General features: G+C 39.2%; 1 protein-coding gene across 11 annotated transcripts in view; it reads left to right on the top strand.

Moving 5' to 3' along the window:
- Nucleotides 1–16,092, top strand: part of DRC9 (dynein regulatory complex subunit 9) — a 38,259-nt gene that overhangs the window by 21,139 nt on the left and 1,028 nt on the right. For 10 of the 11 annotated variants that reach the window (XM_073231493.1, XM_073231489.1, XM_073231492.1 and 7 more), the window contains 4 exons: nucleotides 8,003–8,164; nucleotides 9,138–9,212; nucleotides 13,974–14,105; nucleotides 14,829–14,930. In XM_073231493.1, the coding sequence (XP_073087594.1) occupies nucleotides 8,003–8,164; nucleotides 9,138–9,212; nucleotides 13,974–14,105; nucleotides 14,829–14,930 (471 nt within the window). The remainder of the gene's footprint in view (nucleotides 1–8,002; nucleotides 8,165–9,137; nucleotides 9,213–13,973; nucleotides 14,106–14,828; nucleotides 14,931–16,092) is intronic. The other variant, XM_017641892.3, reaches the window with a different exon arrangement.

Genomic DNA, 16,092 nt, shown 5'->3' with positions numbered 1-16,092 from the left:
CAAGACAGTGTTTGGGCTACAACCTGGGAAGTTAGAAATCAGTGCGATTAGGGCAGTTTAGAAAGCTACAAAATATGGCCTGATAGTAACTTTTCATTCCTTAGCTATTTGGACGAGTTTATGCTTCAGATCAGGGAATCTTCATTATTTCCTACATAGAAGTTAGAAGAATATTTTAAAATGCATTTGAAAGAATTGTCTAAGAAAGGTCATTACTAGCCTTTCTTCCAAGATACTATCTTTAGGTCTTCTGAGCAAATTGCTTAACATCTTTTCTTATTTTTTATTTACCAATTACAAAGTATCTTTGGTATTGATTTTTACATCTTTATCTTTATTAACCCACTGTTTTTAGCTTACATTTTTGAAAACCATTTTTCTTCTTGGGAAGTTTCACAAAAACTGGTGAGTACTTACCAGTCTTCTTTCTAATGAATAGACTTTTTCAGAGGTTTCCTAGCTTTTTTCCCTGAAAAAACTCTCCCATTATTTAAAAGTTCCTCTTGCATTCCTTGAGTGTTAATATTGAAGATACTTATATTTCCTTTTAAGCATCTAAACAGTATCAAAAGAAACCTGAGCCTGAGGTTTAACCCTCTCTCAGTTAACTCCCCTATGCTATTATCACAACCACTCTTTTTCTCTTTCTTTAAACACTTGTTGAGTAAACACCAGACAGCTTGTGAAACCTGTCCTCTTGGGTTACATTCTCAGCCATTACACTCAGGCCAAGTAAAACTAAAGCAGTATATCACTCAGATATTTTGATTATTAGCAAAGGAATAGATAAACCAGGACAAGAAAATCCAAGGCAAACCTTGGAACAAAAAACAGATCAGGATGAAATGAGGTTAAATCTCTAGAGTTGTTAAGAAAACAGCAGTCAAGGAAACAGGAAGACTGTGAGGAAGTACACAGATACTAGAAACTTGTGGGTCAGAAAACTATCCCAGAAGTTGGGAAGGCAGATTTGCATGTGTGAAAGTGTGTGTGGTGGTCACTTAGATACTAAGCTTCATGCTGGGTCCCCAGGCAAAAAGAAAAAGTCACAAAGGAAAAAAATCAGGTTGCCACCAGACTTCAGAACATCAGCATACAAACAAGATAACAGTAGAGCAGTATTTTCAAGAAACTAATGGGGAAAAAGAGAAAACCAAAGTCTACATGTAAAAATCAATTTATCTTTTCCATACATTGGCAAGACACTTAGATAAGGACATTAATATATATATATATATATATATATATATATATATATACATACACACTATCTACAGTAGCATCAGAAATATCAAATACCAAGTAATGAATCCAACAGCAACCACCCGCACAACAAAGTGTAGGACTTCTTTGCAGAAAACTATAAAACAGTACTGAAAAATTAAATAATACTTTAGTAAATAGAGGAATATGCTATATATATGGATTGGAAGACTCAATATTATAAAGATGTCAATTCTTCTGAAACTGATTAATATATTGAATTCAACCCCAGCCAGAGTCCTGATTAGATTTAAGTTATTCATTTACTTATTTTTGTGAAACTGGACAAACCAATCTATATTGAGATGCCGAAGATCAAATATAATCAAGATAATATTGAAGAGGAACAAAGTGGGGGAAGTTGCTTTCCTGTATGTGGTATATGTTGGTGCAAAGATTGAAAAATAGAGCAACACAATACAGAGAGAACCACTATGGTTTTATGACAAGGGTGGCACCACGGATCCATGGCAGGATGCTGAAGAAATTGGATACTTATATGGAAGAAATTGAACTTTACTCTGATCTAACACCATAAACAAAAATCAGTTCATGTAATTATAGATCCAATATGAAAGGCTAAAGTAAAGTATTTCTAGATAATATAGGAATCTATTATGTTGACCTTGGTTAGGGAAAGACTTCTTAAATAGGTCTCAAAATATAAAATTACAAAAGAAAAGATTGATAAATTTGACTATATGAAAATTAAAAACCTGTTTGTCAAAAGCCAACAATCAGAGAGAGAAAGAACAAGTCACAAAGTGGGAGTGTTACAGAAAATACTGGAAAACCTGGACTGGGTCACTGACGGAAGAACCAAGCGGCACTCGGAGGTCTTGGAGTGTTGAGGTTTATTTTACACCGGTGGGCTCAGAGGGGAGTATCTCCCAAGGTCCGAGCCCTGAGCACAAGCAAGGGGAGCAATTTATATTATTTTGATATGTGGCATTTCGGCATGTGCAGGTCAAAAGAGGAGCCTGGAGGAGGGGAGGAGGGAGCTGGGAGGGCTTTGCCAACAGGAGGGAAAAAAGCGGTTTGCTGACCTTGACGGCTGTGTTGAATATTTTCCTTATCAGGAGAAGATACAACACATAACCAACAAAGGGTTTTTATCCAGAATATGTAGAGAATTTCTACAAATTAATGAAAAAATCACAGATGCCTAATGAAAAAATAAGCAAGAGGACAAGGAAGCACTTTCAAAAGAGGATATCCAGCTGGCCAACAAACATGAAAGTGTGTTCAACCTCACTTTTCATCAGGGAAATGCAAATTGAAACCATGAGGAGACATGGCTATCTTCCCATTAGACTAGCTAATTCTATTATATTGCTATTATATTTGTATTAATTTGTAATACCAAATGGTGATGATGAGGAGTGATGGGAATTCTAATATGCTAATACTGAGCATTTATATTGGTACTACTACTCTGGAAAAACTTTAGCATTATCAGAGTTTAAATCAGAGTTTTAGCTGTTCCACCACCACCACCACCACCCATCCCATAACGCTGACCAAGGTCTACCAAAGGTCATCAAAAGTGGGGAACTCATCCCATGCTGTACCCTTCTTACAAGTGTCTACTCCCTTCAGAATCTGCCTGATTTTGTACACTCTCTAATGGTTTTATGTAATTTCCATTTGTATTGTTCAGAGTGTACACTTATTAACAGTGTGAGGGCCATCCTGGTAGGAATTTATTGGCAATAGTGGAAGTAGAGCATTTGAAGAATCAGTTGGAGATAGAACTTGGGATATATAAGGAACTGAAGGAAGGCCAGTTTAGCTGCTGGAATTTGGAGAGAAAGGAAGAAAAGCATAGATGAAACTAGGATGGGAAGCAGGGAGCAGAGTATGCAGGTTCTTACAAGCCATGCTTGTCTGGGCAAACATCATCAGTGGATGCCATCTAGCAGGGAGGAGGTTCATCATGTAAGAAATCTATCTTGTCCCTAGAGGTCAGGGTTTGGGACCATGTTGCCATTCTGGATTTGTAGTCTTTGTTAGGCTTGGTAGGGCTACATCTAGTCAGCTCTAGACCCATGGTGATAAGCTCACCTAGAGTTCTTTAAGCAGTTGCCCTTACCTCATTCTAATGCCTCCAGCATGTACAATAAACCTTCCAATGCTGGAGCTGCCACTGAGGTGTTCAGCATCTGGGAGATATTATCAAAATCGGATGCCAAGGAGGAGTTACTTACCCACTGGGCATTAGTCTTCTCATTTCCCTCAAATCTTGAGTGCTGGACAGTTGGAAATATAGGTAGATAGCTGGAAAGAAAATCTTTAAGCTCTAAATCTGAGTGTCTTCAAGGAGAAGCTTGACTGATAAACAATAGTCCTTCACTTACATCAGCTTTGCCATGATTATTGAGTTTAGATGTAGTAAACATGAAGGATATGAACCCACTCCTACTCATTTTGACTGGTTATAGAAGGAGCCATGTGGCATAAACTGGATGTTCTGGAACCCTAAAATCTTATTGCAAAACTGAGAGGGATCTTCCCAATGGTGCTCAGGTGATTTTGAGTGTCAACTATGGCCCTTTGGCCCTTATGGTGCCCTGCTTGTATTCTGCTGGATGAAGAACATCTTGTACCTCCTTCTTAGCAGGGGCTAATCATGGAAATGTGCTCCCTAGACCTGGATTCACATGTCTAGACTGGGTGGCCCTAAGCCAACTGCAGCATTGCTTATTCCTCACACTTCTGTTCTTCATTCAGCAGCCCAGTGCCATCCATGGTCACTGACTGTGCCTTGGAAAGCTCAGTGCTCTGCAGAAAGCTTTGCATGATAGTTTAAAACAGGCTTGAACTACTCCACCCACCAAGATCCTCTGTTTTCTCTTGCCACCCTATTACTAGTTTTTGCATGTTACCTGGCTCTCTTGTTCACTCAGCTCCTCAGCTTTTTTGCACTCTTCAATGACTCTAATTTACTTTTTGGGGAAGCAAGATATACAGAGTTGGTACTAAAGGGAATAGGTTGAGATGACTATGATGCTCTCTAGGCTCCAACATGGATTAAAGAATAAAATGAAGATGTAGAAGGCTTGCTTGCTAAATTTGCAAGCAACTCAAAGCTAGTATATGTTAAGTAATAGATATCAGAATTCAAAACCCTGTTTATTAGAGTGCTGAACTGACTCCAAGAACATGCAAAGGTGAAACTGAAGCCCTACTTTTGGTTAGAAGAATCTTAGATGTTGAGAATTGTGAAGACCTACCTTGTCTTCCACAGTTTCATTAGAGGGATAGCCAGGTTCTAATATTAATACCTGGGGTTAGGGCCCCACAACTCATTGTAGTAACAGCATTTTTAAAAGGTGCCTGCCTTCCCCTGTCTAGACTTCTCAGAGTCCATCTTTCACAGTGCTTTTTCTAATGGCTTGTTATCGGAGTATTAACAGTCATGACAGCATATTCCCATACACTATTGTGAAAAGCATTTGTAGTGCTTCCTCTTTGTTTTCATGATTGCAGTTTATGGCACTGTATAGTGTTCATAGAACAGGGAAGAAATGCTCCCCTATTCTCTGTTGCGGTTAGGCATCACATTTAAAGTAGTTTACTCAGAAGAGATCATCCAAGACAGTGAGATATGTGGAAACTTTATTACAAAAGGAAAGACAAGAGGACATTGGTACAATTGGGAAGGGAATAGTTCAAGTGAAAGCAATGGGTGGAATTGGAGCCTGAAAATTTAGAAGTTTGGACTTGATTATATTTCTTCTGCATCTGAGAACAGGAAAATTCATAGACTTTTATAGAAGCAGCTTGTATTCTTAGTGAAAGACAAATATGAATTGCTAATTTAATACAGGCTTTTATCACTTAATAGACCACATTCCCATTTTCCTTTTTCCAACTAACTAGGCAGCCTGAGGTGTAAGTTCCAACTTCCCTAGACAGTAGCTTCCAAAGTTTGCAGGAACCAGTACTGTCATCTTTGTGTTCAATTATGAAAACAGACACTACCATTAAAAGCTTTTGGCATATTGTGGTAGCCTTCACAGTATTATTAATTCTAATTGATTGACTGCTTCTTTCTATTACTAAATCATGCTTCTTTGAATTCAAATAACAAGTCCAGAAGTCTAGATCTGAAGGCAGTTTTGGGATTTGGAAGTAAGGTTTGGCTGCTACAAAACCCACAAATATGTTACATCAGTCCACAGACATTGATCACGTGGAAAGTTCCAGACACCATGGATAACCAAAGTTGTGATGTTTGGTTGTGGCGAAGGCAGATCTTTTCTTTGTGAGAATCTTAAAAGGAGTTCTTGCACTCAAGACTCTTGGCCTGTCACCCACTGCTTCTAGGCTGCCTCCTTTTAGCACACTGAGAAGATGAAGACATGAAATGATACCTCAGTTCATTTATTACTATGCCTTGATTATGATTTCACAATCAGTAGCTTGTCAGTATTTTATATCCTCTCCTTTGTTTCCACACTACCACCATGGCAGGCCATACATTTGTGCAGAACAGCAACACAGGAAGGAACTCAGAGTAATCAGAGGCCTGTGGCAACAGTGTTGCAACCAGATGCCTTTCGCTCGGTGCAGCAACCAGATGCCTTTCGCTCGGTGCAATGTAACTGGCAGATCAATGTTGTATGATCTTATTAACAGTTACATAATGTAGTACCATATTTTGTTTGTCACAGACAGAAACTCCTGGAGTTTGAACTTGGCATTTCTGACCTGTATGTTGTTACTCCGAAAGACTTAATATTCAGTTCGGTAAAGAAAACTGACTAGAACATTCTCTTGAGTTTTTGAAAGTGTATTTTTTGTATGGACACTAGTTAACGAATACCTAACTGTTCAACACTGTTAGAGTCTGTGAAAAACAAAACTACAATTATTTATGTGGGCTGAGGTTTTCTGGAAAAGGTTTTCTGGATTTAAGTGATATTTAAGCTGGATCTTCAAGTCTAAGTAATTAAATAGGTAAAAGGATACCAGTTGAAGAAGTGAAACAATCACTTTCCCTTTAGCTCAAGTCTTCCTAGAAACGTTGACTGTCATGCAATTTGGAACCAGGAGGGGGGAAGGAAGGAGTGTATAGAAAGAAGGGAAGAAAAAAAATGAGCCAAAAAAGCTATCTCATAAAATTCATTTAACAGGCGTTTATTGAGCATCTAAGTTTTGCTAGGCATAGGCAATATTTTACAGATGAAAAATAGTCTAAGGGAAGTTAAATAATTTGCCCACAATCCTACAACTTGTAAGAAGTTACTCAAGTACTAAGATGTACGAACTGGGCTTGTAGCATATTCTCTGCCGAGATACTCATCTCTTTGGAATGGCTCCGATGCAGCTGGAATAACTGCTGTACAGTTGGAATTGTACATAGAGTTACACCAAGTCAGACAAAATGACTTGAAGCATTCCTTTCTGACTAATTTTAGGGACTTGTGATTCTTTAAACTGGTTCGCTTTTCATTATAGACTACCTCGACCAATTTCTGCTTTGTTTCTTCTCCGAATACTTACTGAGGATTCCCCCCAGATTACATGTTAAGATTAGAGTTGGTTGATATTTGGAGAAGCACAGATCCCTGGTTACAGCTGTGCATTGTTACTACTAGTTGTGGTTGTATGTTTGTTGTGCTGTCAGCTACTCTGATCATCTTTCTGTGAATTATTCACACTTTGAATATTTTCAACAATAAAATGTTACCTCCCTGACTGACACCCTTCTGAGGCTTCCCATGGCACTTGGAATAAAATCTGAACTTCGTAATAGTGCCTCTGAGGCCCTTCCCGGTTTGTTCTTACCCAGCTCTCCAGCCTCATCTTGTCTCACTTTCAACCCTCACTGGGCTGGAACCTCCACAGTTTCCTTCAGTTCCCAGAATGGATCCAAGTCTTTGCTGCCTCCAGACTTTGGCACACGCTTTTCGTTTCCTTAGAATTCTCTTGACCCCACTTTTCATGTGACAGACATATGTATCCTTCATGTGTCAATTTTAGCATTCCTTTCTCAGGGAATCCTTTTTAGATCATCCAGTCTAAGGTAGGTCTTCCTTATTATTTTCTCCCAGAGTCCATGGCCCTATTTCATAGCAATTTGCACTTTTAAAAAAGTTTACACATATTTGTTTCCTTTTAACCACCTCTCTCACCCACTTGGTTGTAAACTCTATGAGGGCAAGGATTATGTCTATTTAGATCTCCGCTATGTACCTGGTGTGGTACTGATTAAATACTTTTTAATGATACTGAGAAGTTAAACTTGCCAAGCATTTTGTAACCTACAAAGGTTTTTCACATATATTCTCAATTGATACTTATAAACACTAACAGAGATATTTCAGGCAGAGTGGATATTAGTATTTCTATTTTATTGAAGGTAAGGTTAGGAGAGTTTAACTGACTTGACCAAGTTTACACAGCTACTGGGGACTTGCCTGTGAATTCAGGTATTTTAATCATTTAGACCAAAGCTCTTTCTTCCAGAATGAGACAGTAATGGGAAATCCCTGTGAATACAGAGTAGCAAATAGTGTGCCTTAGAAAGAATCTTGCAGTCTTATGCCTATACTATTTACCTTTCATTTTTATTTATGCTATCCATGATTATTAGCTTAATTTCCTATAGAGTGATAGCAGAAAAACAGATCCAATTCCTTGTTATTTATAAATACAAAAGGTAAGCTTAAGCCACTGGCTGAACTGAATGGAGGTAGAATGTATTTTAATTTAGAAACCTGGTCTTATTCAGAGTCAGAATGAATATATTGCTAATCTCAAGGACCAGTTGCAAGAGATGAAGGCAAAAACCAATATGGAGAATCACTATATGAAGAGAAACTCTGAGCTGCAGATTTCCCAGACCCAGAAGAAATGTAACAAGACAGAGGAACTATTGCTGGAAGAGATCGAGGTAATCAGGGTACATCAGGCATGAGCCGGCTAAACACTACCTCCGTGAACAAAGGGGAGGAAAGCGAGGTTGTTTTGATTTTTGCGTGCTCTTTCCCGCAGCCCTAACATTCGAGATTAAACACAAAAAAACGGAGCGAGGAATTGCACACTGGCCAGCAGAGATTCTGATGGGTTGCAGCCTTTATCTCCCGCTTTTTCGTGATGACTTAGACAGTCGGTTGACCTTTCTTCCCGTGGTCACTTTATCTTATAAACTCATTTGCCATTTCTCCTGGTATATAGAGGGAGGGCAAAACAAGGTACCTATTTCTACCGGCAGGTTTTCGCTGCTGCTTTCCTCACCCACCCGGTACCTTTTATCCCTCCACTAAGAAATGCTGAGAGGTGACCTTCAGTCAAACCTAAACTTACAGAGAAGTCGCAATAAAAAATATCAGGAGAAAGAAACAAGGGGTAGACGCTCACTGGGAGGAGAGATGAGCGGCTGAAAGAACAATAGGGAGGGAGAAGGAGCGAACTTTAGTGGGGCTGCCATCTGTGTGCAGGACTCCTTTCTCTGAGCCCCCGCTTATCTGAAAGCTTACCCCCCCAGGTGTGGCTTAGGAGCACGCCAGCAGTTTTTTCTTGCAGTCGGAATTTCCTTGTGATTCCAGCAACCTCGGGCCCTGCAAGTATTGTTTCACTCTTTAAACTGACATCACTTTCCAGGCAGCGGGCTTGTGGTCCTTAGTTCCGGGCACTTGCCTGTATCTAGCACAGCGCCAGGCGCACGGCTCTGCCCTGTGTGGGAGCGTGAACTGAATGGAAGGGAGCTGACCTGCCGCTTGGGGAGCAATACCGAGGAGTTCTTGGGAGCCCAGCTGGTAAAGAAAACCTGGGCTACTGTCACAGCCACAACTCCAATCCGGAGAACGTCTCCTTTCCAACCCTGCTGGGAAGAAGTCCTGAGGTTGGTTTTATTGTTCTCATAGAAACTACGGTTAAAAACTGAAGAGGAGAACCGGGTTCACATGGACATCGAGATATTCCTTCGGAAGGAGCAGCAGGTGGGTCACCAAAACTTTTTTACTCTCTGATGTGTTTGTTTTCTATTTACAAAATGCCAAGGACAGCAAAATAATTCTTTTAAAGGAAGAAAATCAGCCATAATTCTACCAGTCTAAAAAATGAGCTGTACCCCGTTTTCTTTACAAGTTAACCATCTGAATATTTTATAAAGCTGTAATTTGGATATAGGTAAAATTTTGTCCTCTGCCTCTATCATTTAGCATTACATAAGAAACTGTTTCCTGTTCCTTTATTTTTTCACAGTTAGAATTTTAAAACAAAATTTACTGGTGTTTTAAATTATAAAAATAACATTCTTAGTTGAGGTAAGATTTTTAAGAATTGCCAATTGCATTCAATATATTTTTAAAGGTTATCACAGTGTCTTCATAAAATAATTTAGAATAGTTTTATAATGTTCCATTGAATGGTTCTGCCATAGTTTGCTGGTTACCCTTTATTTTTTATATTTAGGTTATTTCCAAAGTTTCATCATTATAATGCGGTAATGACAGTTCTGTCCAAATCATTATTTTTCTTCATTGCAGTTATTTACCAAAGTAAATCTCAAGCATGAGATTATTATGTCAGACAGACTGATATTTTGTGACTCTTGATAAATATTGCTAATACTTTCTAATTTACATGGCCATCAGCAATGTATGCCAACACCGATTCCAAGGTATCCTCAACAGCACTGCCATTTTAGATATTTTTAAAAGCCTACTATTTTAGTGGATTGTTTTATTTTACTTTTTTTTGCTAATAGAACTGATGTTTTTCCATATATTTATTTACTCATTTCATTTCTTCTTGGGTGAGTTGTATGTGATGAAATGGTTTTAATTAGTATTTCCAATACTAATTACAAACCAAATTGAGTGGAGTCCTAAAAAATATCCCTATTGGGTAAATAAGGAAAAATTTTCCCACTTAGTCATGATACAGCCTGCCTTTGAGAGAACTAATGAATTTTCTGTAAACAATTCCAATGTGTAAAGAAAAGAATTTATAGATGCTATCTCATAGGCCTTTTACTGAAAAAAGTATCTGGTAGTATCAGGGTTCTGTATCCCTGCAGTTTAAAGATTATGTATCATTTTACTTGTTTCAAATGTTAGATGCATAGCAGGTATTTGATAAGCTTTGATAACCAGATAAGTTGGATAAATGGATGATGGATAGATGAAGTCAGTGTTTTCCATATCTTCCACCCAATAACACAAGCAGTACAGAAACACTTTTCGATGAAAACTTTGAAACTAAAAAAATATATAGATTTTGAAAAATGAAAACTCTCTGAATCACTCTCCTCTCCAAGGACTTCCTCCACATCATTTTCTTTTCATATACATACTTGTGTGTGCACCTAAATACTAATGTGTTGTATGTATGTGTGCATTTACTTATATTTGTGACATATATGGAATCATACTATCTATATTGCTCCAGACCCTGTTTTTTTTTTTTTTTACTTAGTGTGTCTTTAATGTTTTCTATATAATATCACATATAGGGGACATACCAAAATTTATTTAATCTTTCTTCTGTCAGTGGCCATTTAGGTTGTTTCCAAGTTTTGCTGTTATAACAATGCTAAATATTCTTCGACATGTCTCTTAGTGCATGGTATACGGAAAGCTGTCCATTTTTGTATATTGTTCTAGGTTCCTTTTGTCCTCTCATACTCATTTTAGTGGTTTTTCAGTTGATTTATTCGGACTTTCTAGGTAGAAAATCTTATTGACTACAAATAATAATTTTATATTTTCCTTTATATTATTTATATGTATATTTCATTTTTGTGGTTTGTTGTATAGACAGAATGTCAAGTGTCATGTTGGTTAGTGACTTCATCCGAGGAAGGATGCATTGACAAGGGACATTCATTCTTAACACCTAGCACAATCACCCCTGTTGCCTGAGTCATAATTAAGGTTAAGTATCAGCAAGTTCCAGGGGGACAGTTAACTCATGTCACTATAACTCAGAAGTAAATAGCTTACACACCAGAATAACTTGCAAGACTTTGCTATATTGGTAGAAACCTGGGGACGTGTGGGAATGGAATCTAAGGGCGTTAGACCAAGGAGGGTGGACTATAACACTAGATTGGGTCAAGTTCATGGATATAGTTGTTCTTAATGAGATTCTGGATTTAATGTGTTAGCCTTTGTAGCTGGAGGTGATCTAATCGTTTGCTGGGTTGGTTAAGTGAAACTTGGGTCCCGCACTGGCCCACATTTAATGTGGTGGAGATGCAGTTTCCCTGCTGTGACATGGAGGAGAGAATCTGAAGACTTAAGGAGATAGGAGTATCAGATATGTGTGGGAACAAATCTGCCACCAAACACCTACTTTGAATTAGCTTCTATGAGGCACTCCTTCCCAGAAGACACTCCTCCACTAAGTCATTGAGAATGTATTAGTGAGGGGAGGGCCTTCCCTTGGGAAGCTCTTGTTTTTTCCTATGTAGGCCAGTTAAGACCATGGGTGATATCACAACTCACTGGGGTCCCTGATTTCAGTGGGGATGACAGGGTCCTGGAGTGCCAGAGGACAAATGTCAGCACTTATTGCCAAAGACAAAGTGACACATTCACCATGAATGGGTAGCAGGGATACTGGTAATCAAAATGCCTTTGCCCACAGGGATGTTTGGCAATGGCTAATCAATTATGGTATCCCTAGGAACAAAACTGATGGGCAGCCTGATAAAGCATTCCTTGATCTATGTAACATAAGAAAGTCCAAGTCTAGTAGCCAAAAACCTGACTTGAGTCACAAAGAAGAGTCATGGCTTCTCCTACAGTTTCCAGAACTAAGTTACTTCACAGACCCAGAGCTCCTTGACTAAAGGGGGCAGGTCCCCCTCAGTTTGAACTCTGTACTATTGCTTTAAGTATATGCTGTGAATCTTCCTGTAAATCTTACCCAAAGCGACCTGTGGCTATTTATTAGAGTGACTGTGCACTGGAAAAAGAATATATCCAGACCTTTTTCGATTTCTACACATTGGCTGTGAATTGATGTTAATTCCTGGCGACCCAAAATAACACTGTGGCCCCTACTCAGAATGGGGGATTATGGTAGTCAGGTGAAAGATAGAGTCTTAACTCCAGTCTGATTTACTCTGGGCCTACTTGTTCTACGGTCCCACCCTGTGGTTATTTCCCCAGTTACTGAGCACATATTTGGAATAGACGTACTTAGCAGCAGACAGAATTTCCACATTGGCTCTCTGACTCATGGAATGAGAGCCAAGTAGAAGTCTCTGGAACTTCCTCTCCCTACCAAGATAGTGAATCACTAGTAATGCTGCCCCCCTGGGATAACTGCATCAATTAGTGCCAACATCAAAGACTTGCAAGAATTACAGATGGTGATACTTATCATACCCCTGTTTAACTCAGCTGTTTGGCCTGCGCAGTTAAATGGTCTTGGAGATGGCTGTGGACTATTGTAAATGTAATCAGGTGGTGATTCCAACTGCACAGACAGTTCCAGATGTTGTATCATCACTAGAGAAAATCTTCAGTGGCCACTGGTACTTGGTAGGCAGATATTAATCTGACCAAAGCCCCTGTGCCCAAACCGGTTTGAAAAAAACCTCCAGAAGCAGTTTGCTTTTACTTGACAGATCCAATAGTACACCCTCAGTCTCACATCTGGGCTGTCAGTTCTGCCTCTGCCCAAATATGGTTTGCAGAGATATTGCTTGCTTTGACTTTCCACAAAACATGGTAGTAGCAAAGATTTTTAGATGCTTTAGTAAGACACACGTGAATTAGAAGGTGGGAGTAAACTCTATGTTTGGTACCAACTCGATATCATTATAGTGACAGAAATCACACCAGTAATTTGAGCAGGGGACACTGAACACAAGAATCATTAATTGGTAATATGGGATTGACTACAAAGAATGGGTACAAGAGAACTCAAGAGAACATCCTAGGGCTAAGGGACAGTACCCAAGGAAGGAGTGAAGAGAGAAGAGAGATGTTTGCTTTGTTGCCCTGGGTCTACAGCTAGTGAGATAAAGCTGGCAAGTAAGGCACAGTGGACTGTGTTTGGCAAGCAAGAATCCTCCTCAGCAAACTTGTAGGTGAGCAAGTGCCACTTTGTGTCCCACACACGTGCCACTGTTTGCCACGCCCCAGGAACAAAAGCAGCACACCAGAACCAGGGCGAGCGCTCCCGTCATGTCCCTCCAGCGCCCTCTACTGATAACACTTAATACTGCGCCAGCTGGCAAATGGTTTCATAGCAAGTATCCAGTTTCACAAAGCTGGCCAGTGAAGGATTTACGTGTTTTATCTTAGTTTAAAGTATTTCTTGACTAGTATTTAGTATTATCAAAGAGATGTCTGATGCCATTCCTTTTTCAGAATTTTCTACCTACCCTTTATTCCTTTCCCTCTTCTCTACAACTTCTCTCATCCACTTGGGAAGCGCTTCTCCGTTTTTAAAGTGAGTAATAACATACAGTAAAGTGTACAGATATTAAGCATATAGCTTGATGAATATTTGTCTATGCATTCCCATAACCACCCAGACAGAAAGCACATTTACAGTATCCCAGAAGTCTCCCATGCCCCAGTCCCAACCAATAAACGAACCCTCCCCTCAGAAGTAGCCATATTCTGACTTCTATCATTATATAAGTTTTGCTTGTTCCTGAGCTTTGTATAAGTGATTTCATACAATATATACTGTTTTGTGTCCGGTGGGAGCCATGTTTTAATATTCTTTCCAAATAGAAACTTGAGGAGAAGCTAGAGTTCTGGATGGAGAAATATGACAAAGACACTGAGATGAAACAGAATGAGCTAAATGCTCTCAAATCTGCTAAGGCCAGTAACTTAGCACACCTCCAAGACCTCGCAAGGACGGTAAGGAAGCAGCTGTGCCGATGGAAGGTTGAGCACGGAGGGCGGGCAATGGCTCAGCCAACCGCAGCTGAGTGGTGCTGCTTTGGTCAGAGTGGAGGTGTGCCTGGAGACCATGCGGTTCTTTTTCAATGATTATGATGACACATGATGGGGAGGGACAACAGCTGCAGCGGTTCTTTTTCAATGATTATGATGACACATGATGGGGACAACAGCACATACAGTGCTTACTCTGTCCCAGGCACTTTACTAGTATTTCACACAAATAACTTATCTCTCACAACAACCTCGAGGTAGATACTATTATTATTTCTACTTTATGGTCTCTGAAGACAGTTTGTATATTATGATTTCTAAAAAGCTTCTCATTATGCTACCATCATTTGAATAAATGTAGAACCCAAATTTCTTTTAAAAGGTGGCTGCTACTTGTATGTGTACATTCTATCACATTATTTTGAGGTCATTAGTCACACATTGTTAGTATTTTATTTTTATGAAAGATTTTCAAGCAAATTTGAGTTCAAAGGGAAAATAATTGGGGAGCAATGATAAATATGTGAATATTTACAACACAGGAATCCAGTTATTCTTTTTCTGAAGGTGGGGAGTTATTTTTAGACTTGGCATGCTTTAAAATTTTATATTAAAAGTGCAGGGCTGGCTTGGCCACAGCTTAGCCAAGAGAGTCCTGTAACACATGGTTAATGTCTACTTTTGCAGCTAAGGGAGTATGAACAGGTCATTGCTGAAGATCGTGTAGAGAAGGAGAAGGCCAGGAGGAAGATAGAACAGGACTTCTTGGAATTAAAGAGCATCATAAAGGTAGAAAGCTATCATTGTTGTCTTGGGGCCCCTTCAATTCTGTAGCTGGCCTACCATTGAGAAGTCACAAAGCTATTGATTTGTTATTGTCAGAATTTGTCAACACAGTCTGTGGTGCAGGGAGACAACATAGAAAAGGACATGCTCCCAACTCTACATCCTGGAAAAAAAGGTGGTTAACAGTGGAAGCAAAACCTAGAGCTTGTGCTGAGGTCAATGAATACTATTTGTAACCAACACAGCTTGCAAAGGAATTCTTCTTAAAATTCTGTTTATGTAAGTCAGCCCAGGCTAGCTGCTAGATTTTAAGAGTTGTTTTCAAGTAAGGTGGAGATAAATAGCAATTTAGAAAAAAAAAAAGATATTTTAGTTTTATATGAACCCTGTATATTAGTGATGCTAAAACTGGGAGGTCAGATTCTGATAAATGTTTCAAGGATTCATCATTTGGATGAAACTGTTGTTTTGAGGATTGCCCTTCTCTCTGAAAGAGGAACAGCTGCTGAGACCTTAGAGTGTGCAAATTAGTTTGGGATGTAATTAGTGGGTAGATTAAGAAAGTAAGTTTTCAAGTACATTAGGATCAGGTATCCAAACACAGACTTGAGCTTTCTGTTAGGAGAGAGTTAGATGTAGTTAGAAGGTACTTACAGAGCTTCTATGGTGTTTCCTGGTTGTCAGCATTCCTTGATTTACATAAAAAATGTTAAGACCTGGCCGAAAACCACTTTTGTTCTTGTCACTAAGGATTTGCTGCTCCCAGTTGTTAGGGCTTAGTCTGATTTTAAATCAGCCCAGATTGTATTGGGAATAGTTCTAACGACTTAACATATTTAAGGGAGCTGTCTAAATCCTTTTTGAGAGTACTGATCCTAATCAATCCTTAAAGATATGAAATGCACCAGGAAGTCTACTTATCTAGATTATCTGCACATTTCTGAGTGCCGACTTTTCATGGGCCCACATAACTAAAATACCTTTTGGATCAAATGGTTGTTAGATAGGAGAAATGCGGATGTTCATGAGGAGCAGCAACACAAGGCATTTAGGTCTCTAAGTGCAAAGGAAAGATTGGGCTAATCAGAATTCCTTTTTAAAATTTTACTGTGAGAATTCTACCCCCGAGTCCATGGCTTAAGCTCCGGGTCCTGCACAACAGGGG

Source organism: Manis javanica, chromosome 3, assembly GCF_040802235.1.
Source record: "Manis javanica isolate MJ-LG chromosome 3, MJ_LKY, whole genome shotgun sequence".
NCBI lineage: Eukaryota > Metazoa > Chordata > Mammalia > Pholidota > Manidae > Manis > Manis javanica.
Note: the sequence above shows the minus strand (reverse complement) of the source record. Positions and strands in the feature narration are given on the sequence as shown.